The sequence below is a fragment of the Tupaia chinensis genome, unplaced genomic scaffold (genome assembly GCF_000334495.1).
Source record: "Tupaia chinensis unplaced genomic scaffold, TupChi_1.0 Scaffold144058_1, whole genome shotgun sequence".
In the NCBI taxonomy this organism is placed as follows: Eukaryota; Metazoa; Chordata; class Mammalia; order Scandentia; family Tupaiidae; genus Tupaia; species Tupaia belangeri.
In genome coordinates this window covers 87,770-100,605 of record NW_006203910.1, presented here as the reverse complement: position 1 = coordinate 100,605, position 12,836 = coordinate 87,770, and the positions used below count along the sequence as shown (strand labels likewise).

The following is a 12,836-nucleotide window of genomic DNA, read 5'->3' as shown; positions in this document are numbered from 1 at the left end:
TGCCCAGTCATTAAGGGAGCTGGATCCCACATGGCAAATTCCAGCTTCAGTGGCTTGAAAAAACACATTGGATGTGTGTGTATTGCATGCCAAAAGTCCCAATGGGATGGAGAAATGGAGGAAAAGGGATTGTGACATAACCACACCCCATTGAGGGATGCTTTCTCTCTCTCTCTCTCTGTCTCTCTCTGGTGAGTGCACATACTCTCTGACAATTTTTTTAATCCCTAAAGCAACCACAACACTTAAATAGAATGAAACTGAAGGCATTCACATTAATTTTACGAAAGAGACAGATATTCTTTGTAATCATCATTTCTGCTTACCATTGTGCTTTAAGTTAAGACATAGAAAGGTATAAGAAAAAGATATTAAGCACAAAATTTCAATTAATCAAAGATTATAGCTATATGCTTAGAAATAAAACAATCTACAAATTGGCACAATATGTGAGTTTAGCATGATTTCTAGATTCAAAATCAACATACAAAAAGGTTACATTTTCTATTCAACAGCTAGAATGTTTTCTTGAAATTTTTGTAGTACAATACAAAGTAACATAAAAAATAATTTATAAGAGGAAATAAGAAAATTTATGTGATGACATAAAGATTTCATAAAGTAGGTTAAAGCATAAGGGTAATAATCCTTCCTTGTTTCTAATCCAGTATCAACCCGTGTGTTATGAAACATCTCTTTCAGATGGAAAGGGATATATAACTAACCTCTCATACAATGATTTGGAAGATTTACCATCTTACTGGAAAAATATGTAAGCTTTATTTCAATAGGATTACTATGCTAATTCATTATTGTGTAACCTCTTCTTTTGTTCTTTTGGTTATAACTAAATTTACTGCTTTTAAAACATAAGGAGTGGTCTATCCTAAGGTGCCACTATAACATTTAAGAATCAAAAACCAAGAACAAAATAATCAAAATACAGTACAAAAGATTTGTTTTTTTTTTAGAATGGAACTTAATTTCTTCTCATCATGTGTTTGAATGATATTATGGCTTTAGTTTTGCATTTTAAGATCAGAATTAAAAACAAGCTCTTTTATAGTCTAAGAAAAACAATCTGAATTTTAAGTAAATAATCACATTTATTACCATAAATACCTTGTGATTATACTTTCGTAGTATAATAGAAGGGATTGTAGTGTGACCATTCCCCATGGGGAGTGCCTTCTCCTCTCCTCTATGCCTCTCTGGAAAGTGCATGTGCCATCTAGCACCAAAAGTAAACAAATAACAAGAGAAAGAAAACACAAATATATGAAAAAACTTACAAAGATCATTTTATGCATCATATTTCATATTAGCCAAATTATAGAAATGATTTAAATGTTTATGAAGTGGTGAATAACCAAAATGTGTTTTATCCAAACAAGGATAAACCTCGAAAACATTATATAAAGTGAAGGAAGTCTGCCATAAAGACCACATATTGTATCATTCCACTTGTAGAAAATATATTAATGGTTGCTTAGGACTCCAGAAAATAATCGAAAGAGTGAATAATAGTTAAAGGGTACGGATTTTATTTTTGAAGTGATGAAAATATTCTAAATTTACTTTTGTAGCATTTGCAGATAACAGTGAATATACTAAAAAACATTGAATTCTACATTATAAGTGGGAAAATTGTGTGATATGAAATTAATCACAATAAAGTTGTTTCTTTCAAACAAAACCACATATGTAAGGAGGAAAAAGTAATAGAACTGAGTAGCAGACATCCACACTCAGACTTGGACCTGTGTCTGGTGCTTAGTTTCTCTCTTCCAAAAGGGAAGAGTATTTTTTGTTATTTCACATTCAGCAGCTCAGTAGAGCAGAGAAGGCAGTTCTCTGGGACAAGCCCACAGCTTGGCAGTTTCACTTTGTTCTGAGTTTAAGCCGCTGTGGCAAATTCACAGGCTTTTTAAGGGCATGGTTTGTCTTCCTCTGTTTCCTGTCTCACCACATAGGGAGTACAGGTTGCTTAGCGACCCCCTCCCCTCTGATGCTCAGTGAGGACAATGGTTGCCTTGGCAGCATTGTTACATACAGGGCCATCATCCTTGAAATTGCCGCAGCAGGTCCTGGGCCACCAGAAAGGAGACAGGATTCATGGGTTAAGGGATGGGGTGTTTTGCTACCTCTGCCTGGGTGACAACCTGAGAACTTCAGAATCCTGTGGCTTTAAAACTTCCAGAGGTGCCTATTTATTCACAAAGCGGCCCAAGATACTTCCTTTATTTGGGTGAAGTCCACACTGCAGACATGTCTAATCCATGTATATTAGAAGTTCCAGCTGTGATATTTGACAGTGGTTCCGGACTCTGCAAAGCAGGTCTGTCTGGAGAGATCGGACCCCGATATGTCATCAGTTCTGTCGTGGGGCATCCTAAATTCAAGAAGTCTTCAAAAGCTGATGAGAAGAAGTACATCGTGGGGGAAGAAGCCCTGAATAAACGTGAGTCCTTGTATTTGCACTACCCCATTGAGCGTGGGCTGATAACGGGATGGGATGACGTAGAGAGACTCTGGAAGCACCTTTATGAGTGGGAGCTGGGGGTAAAACCCACTGACCATCCTGTGCTCATGACTGAGACCTCCTTGAACCCAAAGGAGAATCGTGAGAAGATTGCAGAAATAATGTTTGAGACCTTCGATGTGCCTGCTTTCTACCTGGCCAACCATGCAGGGGTAGCACTCTTTGCCTCAGCCTGTGTCACAGGCCTGGTGGTGGACAGTGGAGATGGGATCACTTGCACTGTCCCCGTCTTTGAGGGTTACTCCCTGTCTCACGCAATCACCAAGCTCCCTTTGGCAGGGAGGGACATCACTGAGCATCTCACCCGACTCCTTCTCGCTAGCAGGTGTACCTTCCCTAGCATACTCAACAAGACTTTGGTGGATGACATCAAAGAAAAGCTGTGCTACATCGCCTTGGAGCCAGAGAAAGAGCTATGCAAGACACCAAAAGAGAACCTGAGAAAATACAAACTTCCGGATGGCAATGTCATCCGCATTGGGGAACAGCTATACCAGGTGCCCGAGGTACTTTTCGCACCTGACCAGCTGGGTGTCCACAACCCAGGACTCTCGAAAATGGTCTTGAGCAGCATCATGAAGTGTGATGTCGACATCCAGAAGAACCTTTCTGCAGAGATTGTACTGTCTGGGGGCAGCACACTCTTCCCTGGGCTGGAGGAAAGGCTCATGAAAGAACTGGAGGACCTGGCTTCTGAAGGGACTCCCATCAAGATCACAGCTTCTCCTGATAGGTGTTTCTCTGCATGGATTGGTGCATCTGTCATGACATCCTTGAGCAGTTTCAAGCAAATGTGGGTCACCTCTGCAAATTTCAAGGAGTTCGGGTCCTCTGTAGTTCAGAGAAGATGCTTTTAAAGGTCAACTCAAAGGTCCAGATTGCAAGAAGACCACTGGGAGCTGACCATCCTTGTGCTCTAACAGGATGTTCAATAAAAAAGGTTTCCCAATTCAACTTTGAGTTTATTCTTGGTAGCACATTGGTGTAAACATTGTTGTATAAGTAGTCGTTTAAGTTCCTCTTCAGCTCTGTGGGTATTGCTATAGTTTTAATGTGGCCTCTCAAAATTCATAGGTTGAGATTTGTTTGTGAAGGTATAAGAGGAAACTTAATACTTTCATTGTATTGAAAGGTGAGGTCTCTGAAAGTGGTTAAGTAATTGGGGAGAGGTTCCTATGATTAGAACCTCTGGTGGTTTTATAAAGAGAGAGGTATACAGTGATAGACATGATTGGATGAATACATGGAGGCACGTACTCCTGTTTTCTTATGGTGTGATGGACCTTGTAGGGTATCATAACTCTGCTATCATTCAAATCCTTAACAGATAAGGGCCCCTGGACCTTGTCTCTCCAAACTTTGAGTTGAATAAACCTCTGTTCTCTTATGTTACCCAATGTATTAGTATTTTATTATGTTGCTTAAACTTAATTACCTAAGATTGGGTGATTTATAAAGGATAAAAAGTTATTTGACTCATGATTTCACTGACCGGAAGGTCCAAGAGTATGGGGCAGGCATCTGGCCAGCCTTTTGGTGCTTCATCATGGCATGGTTGACAGAAGCAGAAAGGAAGGCAGGCTTGTACAAAGAGAGAATGAGATGGGGAGTGACATAGAAGAAGCAGACTTTTCTACTTCCTCAGTTTGTCCCTTTGCACACTCTCATGGGGTTGGATGGTGCTCAGCCTAACTGAAGACACGTCTTTCTCTCAGTTCTGATACATCTTCCAATCTTGTCAGTCAAGGTGCTTGCCCACATTAAAGGCTTCCCCTCTTAAAGATCTCACCACCTCCCGAAGTCATTACCGTGGGGACCAAATTTCTATAACATAAAACTTTTCAGGATAATCCATTATTCAAGCCATAGTATCCAGACGCATATATTTTTAGTTATTAGCAATAGAACAGAGTAACACAAAAATATGGTACTGCAAAATGGAGTTTTTATGAGTAAATACCAGAAAATGTGGAAGCAGGTTTGCAACTGTAATGAGCAGAGGTTGGAAGATATTGGGTGAGCAGCCCAGGAAAAACCTACATTCTGGTGAAGGATCAAAATGGGAACAGTTTACAAATGAACTGAAATTTTTTAGAAATTGGTTAAATGATGATGACAAGAAGGGTCATAAAAAGATGAATGGTTAAAGCCATTCTGAAGCTTTCCTAGCAGCCTCACCATTTTACATTTTCATGAACAATGTTTGAATACATTTTTATCTACATCCTTGATAACATTGACTATTTTTGGTTTGGGGATATAGCTCTTCTAAAGTATATAAAGTGTTTTCTTGTTGTAGTTTTGATTTGCATTTCCCTAATGATTAGTGATGTTCAGTATCGCATGTGTTTATCTGCTGTTTTTATATATTCTTTGGAGAAATGTCTATTCATATTCAGTCCTGACTTTTTTTTTAAGATCCTGTCTTTTAAAAAATGTTATTTTACTGCCTTTGACTTTCCTGAGTTACTGGGATTGAAGGCACATGCTAATGCATAAACATTTAAGTTGGATGAGGATTGAATTTGGGCCTTCATATGGTCCCAGCTTGCAGAACACAGAGTTTGAGAAGCACGTACCACTGTGGCTGTGACAAACCATTTATTTTTTAAATTCATTTTGCTAAAGGGTGTATGTGCTTGCTGGAAAAAAGAGAAAGAGAGAGAGAACGAGAGATATTAAGGGAGAAATCATCCCCCATGGAGAATTGACATGCTGCAGTTCCTTCTCCTTTTGGTATTTTTGGGCACACACACACACACACACATGCCCAGCATGTTTTTCAAGCTGCCAGATCTGGGACTTGAACAGCCCAATTGCACTTGTGGGATCTAGTCACCTTAACCTCCATGCTACCATCTGGCCTTGAGACAATCCATTATTAAATTGAGTTGTTCATATTTCAGCTACCTAGTTGTAGTAATTCATTATGTAGTCTGGATATTATGCTGTTATCATATATGTGACTTTTATTTTGTAGATTGACTTTTTACTCTCTTGACACTCATTTCATGCAGTTTTTTTAAAATTTTAATGAAGTCCAATTTATTAGATTGTATTTTTTTACGTGTACTTTGGGTATCATATTTAAGAAACCATTGCCAAATTCCAGGTAAAGAATATTTGCTACTGGGAACCAGCTGTTGGCATAATGGCTATGTCGCTGGACTCCCACGTAGTCGACCGCGGTTCACATCCTGGACCCGGTTGCTTAAAACTCACGCCGGGCACGTGTGCATACGTGCCCAAGATCCCGAGAGGAGAATGGAGGAGAAGGGATTGCGGCATGACCATCCCCCCTGGCCGGGGATTTCTCTCTTTCTGTCTCTAATGTCTCTCTCTGTCTATCTGGCAAGCGCATGCGCCCTATCACAAAAACCTCTCCAAAAAAAAAAAAAAGAATATTTGCTCCTGTGTTTTCTTCTAAGAGTGTTGTAGTGTCTGGGAACTAACAGATGGTGTAAAAGTTACATTGATGGACTCCCACGAAGTTAACAGCAGTTTGAGTCCTGGACCTGGCAGCTTAAAACTCATGCCAGGTACATGTGTGTGCATGCTCAAAATCCCAAGAGGAAAATGGAGAAGAAGGGATTGTGGCAAAGCCATCTCCCCACCCCTGGGGGGGATGATTTCTCGCTATCTTTTTTTAAAAATTTATTTATTTACTTATTTGTAATTTGACTAGAGAGGAACAGAGTGAGGGATGGAGAGAGAGAGAGAGAGAGAGAGAGAGAGAGAGAGAGACAGAAAGCCACCACGGTCTGGGACTCAAACCACAGTCAGACATTTGGGAATCCAGTGCCCTTAACCATCATACCACCTGAGAATTCCTGATTTCTCACTTTCTGTCTCCCTTTCTCTGTCTCTCTAATCAGCACATGCACCCTATAGCAAATATCTCTCAAAAAAAAAAAAAAGAAAAAGAAATCTACTTATAAACTTATGAAGGATCCCATGTGTGAAACAAGAGATAAGTATCTTTCCTCTTGTGGCTTTCAAAATTCTCTTTTCATCTTCTGAAAATTTGATTAAAATGTATCTCAGTATAACTCTCTGAGTTTATGATGGGTTCCTTGGATTTTTATTCCCATCTCTTTCCTCAAATTTGGGAAAATGTTGGCCATTATTTCTTCAAATAAGTTTTTTCATTTTTCCTCACTCTTCCTTCTAGGACTTCCATAATGTGTATATTAGTCATATTAATGGTCTTATAAATCCTTTAGTGTCTGTTCACTTCATTCTTTTCTCTTTTTGTTCCTCAGACTTAATTATTTTCAAGTCACTTGTCTTCAAGTTTACTGATTTTTTTTTCTACCTGTCTTTTGAAACCTATAGTAAAACATTTTCTTTAAAGTTTATTTATATATTTCTTTCATAAGCAAGAGAGAAAGACAGCACCTCCTACAGTGTCTTGACACCATAATCTACCTGCAGGCTCAGTCAGCCCCAGATCATGGGCACATGTGTACCTGTTATATTCAGAAAGGTCTCCAGATAGAAAGCTGGATACTTCCGATGTGAATCATTCCTAATAGAGCGTTGCATTTTATCTCTGCACTGCTGTTAATTTGGTTATTGAACTGATTTTCCCTCTAAAATTTAATTTTGTCCTAATTTATAAACTTATATTTATTAATATTCTTATTTTATTCATATATTATTAATCTTCTCATTTTATTCATATATTATTATCTTGAGTTTTTGGGGGGAGCATTTTGCCATAGGGCATGTGTACTCACCAGAAACAAAGTGATAGAAAGTGAGAAATCATCCCCTAGGGTGATGACCACGCCTCAATTGCTTCTCCAATATTCTCCTTTCAGTATTTTAGTCATTTATGCACAAATGCTGGAAATGATTTTTATACTGCTGTGTCCAGATCTTGAACCATTTTAGGCCATGTGGGAATACAGTATCTTAACCTCCACACCACCTGTTTGTTGGTCCCTAGCCTGATTTTAAAATTTATTTTCCACGTTTTTCTTTATCTTTTTTTTTTTCCCTTTGCTATAAGGCATTTGTGCTTGCCAGAAAGACAGAGACAGAGAGAAAGAAAGTGAGAAATCATCCCCCAAGGGGATGGTCATGCAGCAATCCCTTATCCTCCATTCTCCTCTCAGGATCTTGGGCAAGCACGCACACGCACACGCACCCAGCGTGAGTTTAAGCCACCAGGTCCGGGGCTTGAACTGCAGTTGACTACATGGGAGTTCAATGACATAGCCATTACGCTAACTGCTGGTCCCTATCTTTCTGAACATTGTTTTTTGGGGGGGGATGGAGGTTTTTGCTATAGGGTGCGTGCGCTCACCAGAAAGACAGAGACAGAGAGATGGAAAGCGAGAAATCACCCCTCAGGGAGGATAGCCAAGTTGCAATCCCTTCTCCTCCATTCTCCTCTTGGGATCTTGGGTACACACACGTGCCAGGTGTGAGTTTAAGCCACCAGGTCTGGGACTCAAACCACTGTCGACTACATGGGAGTACAGTGACATAGCCATTATGCCAACTGCTAGTCCCTCTGAGCACATTTTAAGATAATTGTTTTAAAATTTTCTTCGAATACTTCTAATGCATGTGTTTCTTCAGGATCACTTTCTGGTGCTTTCTTTTGTTTCTATGAAATGAATAGATTTTCATGTTTCTTTGTATTTCTTGTTATCTCTTGTTGAGAATTTAAAAAAAAAAAAAAAGTCACTCTTAGTCTTTATAGACTGACTCCATGCAGAAGAAGACCTGCACTAGTTATCCCAGCTTGAAGGTTTAAGAACTTCTCAGGCTTTTTCTGGAAAAATTTTTATTGGCCTACGTGCGTGTGTATGTGTGCCTTTTTTTTCTGTTTATCTTGTATGGAGTTGCTTTTAAATATTTAATTTCCCTAATATTCTCACCTCCACTTCTTTTCAAGGCCTTAGGTATTCTATTGTAGTCTTCAATGTGTAAACTCTTGCCCAAAGTATCTTCGGGTGTGTAGATTCACTGAAATTTTTATGAGCCATGTCAGCCTCTTTCAGCTTCTCCTAGTCATATCTGAATCATGTCACTTTTGTCAACTAGACTTCAGCCTAGGTGACCCAGAAGCCAATTGCTTAGGCGTCTACCAATGAGGTTAAAATATTGCAAATTTAGTCTGGGGAATTGGTTCACTGCTTCCCCCTGGTTATGCTGAATGGTGACCCAAAGTTAGAGCAAGGGCAAGAATAGCACCATGAAATTTTCTGCCATTTTTAACATGACTTTTTTCTGGATCAGAAGTTTGCTTACTTTCTATGTATTTGACTGAATTTAAAAGCTTCTGAATTTATTTTAATAAGTCTCTAAGTTTTATTTAGTATCTATGGAGGAATGGGATTTTTGAGTTTTCAGTTCGCTGTCTTGCTGATATCACTCCCAAGTATAAAAATTTTAAGGCGGGGCCAGCCCATGGCATGGTAGTTAAGATAGCTGGATACCACATGGCTAACTGCATGGTTTGAGTCCTAGACCTGGAGGTTTGAAAAACATGACAGATGTGTGTGTGCATATCCAAAATTCTGAAAGGAGGGAGAAATGGAGGCAATGGGAATGCAGCATGTTCATTCCCCATGGGAGGGCTTTCTCACTCTCTCTCTTTCTCTCTCCAGGGGGTGAATACAACCTCTGGCAACATTTAAAACACACACACACGCACAATATTAAGAGGAAAATAAATCATTATTTGAAAGCCTAAAAATTAGCAGTAGCCATTGTAACCCTTGGTAAACATAGTTTCAAGACTCATGTTTCCTCTTTTTCTCTCTCTCTCTCTTTGTAGAATACTATGTGGAGAGGTAGATAAAATAAATTTCCAATACACTGTATTAACTAAAATTACTAAATGTAATTTTTACTTCATTTTAATAGATAAATATAGAAATAAATCAATTTCTTTTTCCCAGGTAAATATGTTTTTCTAAAATTATTCCTTTTAAAAGTGTTTCTCTGAAATGTGTGCATGCTTGCACACATATACACACATACAGACACTGGGCTAATTTTACCTACAAATTTCAATTCTGTTAAAGTTTGAATATATGTCCCCTCCAAAATTCTTATTACAACTTAATCCCTTTTTTGGTGATTTTAAGAGTGGAGACTGGAAAGCGATTAAGTCATTAGAATTCCAGCCTCATGAATGGATTAGTGCCTTATAAAAAGACTGTGTAGAACTAACTTAGGCCCTTTTTGGTTTTTCATTCTTTTTTTATTTTATTTAACCCACTACTTTAATCTTTTTTCTTAGAGGTTTTCTCTATAGGGCGCGTGTGCTCGCCGGACAGAGACAGAGAGACAGAAAGCGAGAAATCACCCCCCAGGGGGGATGGCCACGCTATAATACCTTCTCCTCCATTCTCCTCTCGGGATCTTGGGCATGCACGCACACGTGCCCAGCGTGAGTTTCAAGCCATGGGGTCCCGGATGCAAACCGTGGTTGACTACGTGGGAGTCCAGCGACATAGCCATTATGCTAACTGCTGGTCCCTTTCATTCTTTTTTTTGGAGGGGAGAGGTTTTTGCTATAGGGCGCGTGTACTCACCAGAGAGACAGAGAGAGACAGAGAGACAGAAAGCAAGAAATCACCCCCCACCCAGGGGAGATGGCCACACCGCAATCCCTTCTCCATTCTCCTCTCGGGATCTTGGGCATGCACGCACATGTGTCCAGCGTGAGTTTAAGCCACCAGGTCTGGGACTCGAACCACGGTCAACTACGTGAGAGTCCAGCAACATTGCCATTATGCTAACTACTGGTCCCTCGTTCTTTCATTCTTATACTATGTAAGGATACAGACTTTGTCCCTTCATTATTTTTACCCATTCTGCCATATAAAGGATGAAGTAAGAATGACCTTGCCAGACAGCAAATTCTGGTATCTTTATTTTGGACTTCCTAGTTTGTAGAACTACAGGAAATACATTTCTATTGTTTATAAATAACACAGAGTCTGGTATTTTGTTATAGCTGCACAGAATAAGATAGAAATTGGTTCTGAGAGTAGGATGTTGCTGTAACACATGCCTAAGAGTATGGAAACAGCTTTGAAACTAGGTAATGGATAGAAGATGGAAAAGCTTTGAATTGGATGGTGGAAAAAACTTGTATTATTGTAAACAGAGTATTAAGGGTAATTCTGGTGAGGGCACAGAAAAAAAGGAGGGCTGTAGAGAAAAACGTATTCTTAGATATTTTCTAAATTATAAACCAAATATTTATAGAAATAAGTACAGTAAAGTTCATTCTAATGAGGTCTTAGATGGTAATGAAGAATATCTTATTGGAGGCTGGAGCAAAGGTGACAAAGTATCAAAAGACTTGACGGAATTATATCCATGTCCTAATGCTTTGTGGAAAGTAGAGTTTAAGAGCAATAGGCAGGCTATTTGGCAGAATAAATATCTAAACAAAGTGGTAAAGAGTGCTGTATGTATTTTCTTAACTGCTAATAGTAAAGTGCGAGAAGGCACAGTTGAAGATAGAATTTATAATAAAAAGTGATGCAGAATAAAAAGGTTTTAAAAATGCTCAATCAGATCATGTGAAGAACAAAAAGGCATGTTTTAGAGAGAAAATCACTAGTGTGATAGCAACTATTTGATAAAAAGTTTAGTATAGATAGAGGAAAGCCAAATGCTATTCATCAAAACAATAGAAGAATGTCCCTGGAGGCATTTGAGAGATCTTAGAGGCAGAGACTACCATCCATAGGCCAAGAGTGCCAGGGCCCTGAGGACAACAGTTTCAAGGGAGTGGCTCAGGGTGCCCAGAGGATTTCATTTGTTATCCTGTACCACTCAAGTCCATGCTCCCCACTTTTTTATATAGCACTCCTTGGCTACCCCTCTTAGTGCTCAAGAGGGTCCAGATATGACATAAGCCATCACTCTGGAAGGTACAAGCAATAAACCTTGACAGTGTAATAACTCTGCAGGCATGTAGAGTAAAGAGCTGTGGAACAATGCCTATCTTTACCTAGATTTCAAAGGATGCTTTAGAGAGCCTCTGAGCCCAAGCTGAGAAGTGTCTCATTGACAGGACTACTTCAGAGAGTGCATACTAGGGTGATGCTCAGGGGAGCCATAGAGTCACTGCCCCTTCTGAGTCTCCAACAAGGCAATGTCTACTTGGAACCATGAGTATAGGGCCTTCTCTGAGATCCCAGAACTGAAGACCAACATATATAATTCCAGCCTGGGAATGCTGCAAGCATCTGACTCCAGCCTGTGAGAATTTCTATGTGGGTTGCACCCATCAAAGTCATGGAGCTTTGTCCTCTCAGGGCTCAGGGGCTCAGGCCCTGCCCAAAGGTAACTGTAAGGCAAGAAATGAAAACAAAGAATATGTTTCATGTTTCTCAAAAGTTAGCATTTAAAAATTACCCTGTTAGGTTTAAGATGTGGTCAGGAATTGGCCCTTTTATGCTTTTCCTCTTTTCTTCCTTGTGCAGACACAGCCTTTGTCCCTTATACGCTTTCTGCAAAGTAAACTGCACTAAGAAGTCCTTCACCGTAACTGTAAGAAATTAGTTTCTATTGTTTAGGAATTACCCAGTCTGTAGTAATTTGTCTACGATGAATTGACTAAGACAAACTCTACACATTATCTATTGTCCATTTATATTAGAAATGATTAAATTAACACATTATTACTTCATTTAACACTGTCTTCTTCCACCTACCAGAGGGGTTTGGAATTGTAGGATACACCTACATTTAAATTTGTGTTGTATTTATTAATCAATTTATTATGTCTATATGTTTTTGTTCCTTTGGAAATTTTTTTGGAGAGGTTTTTGCTATAGGGCACATGTTCTTACCAGAAAGACAGAGAGACAGAATGTGAGAAATCACCCCCTGGGGGATGGCCACACCACAATCTCTTCTCCTCCATTCTCCTCTCAGGATCTTGGGCACACATGCACACGCACCCAGCATGAGTTTAAGCCACCAGGTCCAGGACTCAAACCACTGTTGACTACATGGGATCCAGCATCATAACCCTGATGCCAACTGCTGGTCCCAGAGAGAAAGCAAGCCACCAGGTCCAGGACTCAAACTATGGTCAGCTATGTGGGAGTGTCCAGCGCTTTAACCACCATGCCACCTGCTGGTCCCCTCCTCTGGAAATTTTTTGACATTCAGAAATAATGTAGATCTCATGTAAGCCTGGATAATGCTGATTATTCTTTCTTCTTCCAAATGTCATACCTCTAACACTGTCACCTGGGAAACAAACTAGCAAGTGCGTTTGTGCGCACACACACACACACACACACAC

The 12,836-nt window shown here is 39.6% G+C and overlaps 1 protein-coding gene across 1 annotated transcript; it reads left to right on the top strand.

Annotated features, from left to right (window-relative positions):
- Positions 1-2,064: 2,064 nt before the first annotated feature.
- Positions 2,065-3,457, top strand: LOC102489071 (actin-related protein T1). Its single transcript, XM_006165844.1, has one exon. The coding sequence runs from the start codon at positions 2,269-2,271 to the stop codon at positions 3,397-3,399; it is 1,131 nt and encodes a 376-aa protein (XP_006165906.1). The 5' UTR covers positions 2,065-2,268; the 3' UTR covers positions 3,400-3,457.
- The last annotated feature ends 9,379 nt before the right edge of the window (positions 3,458-12,836 follow it).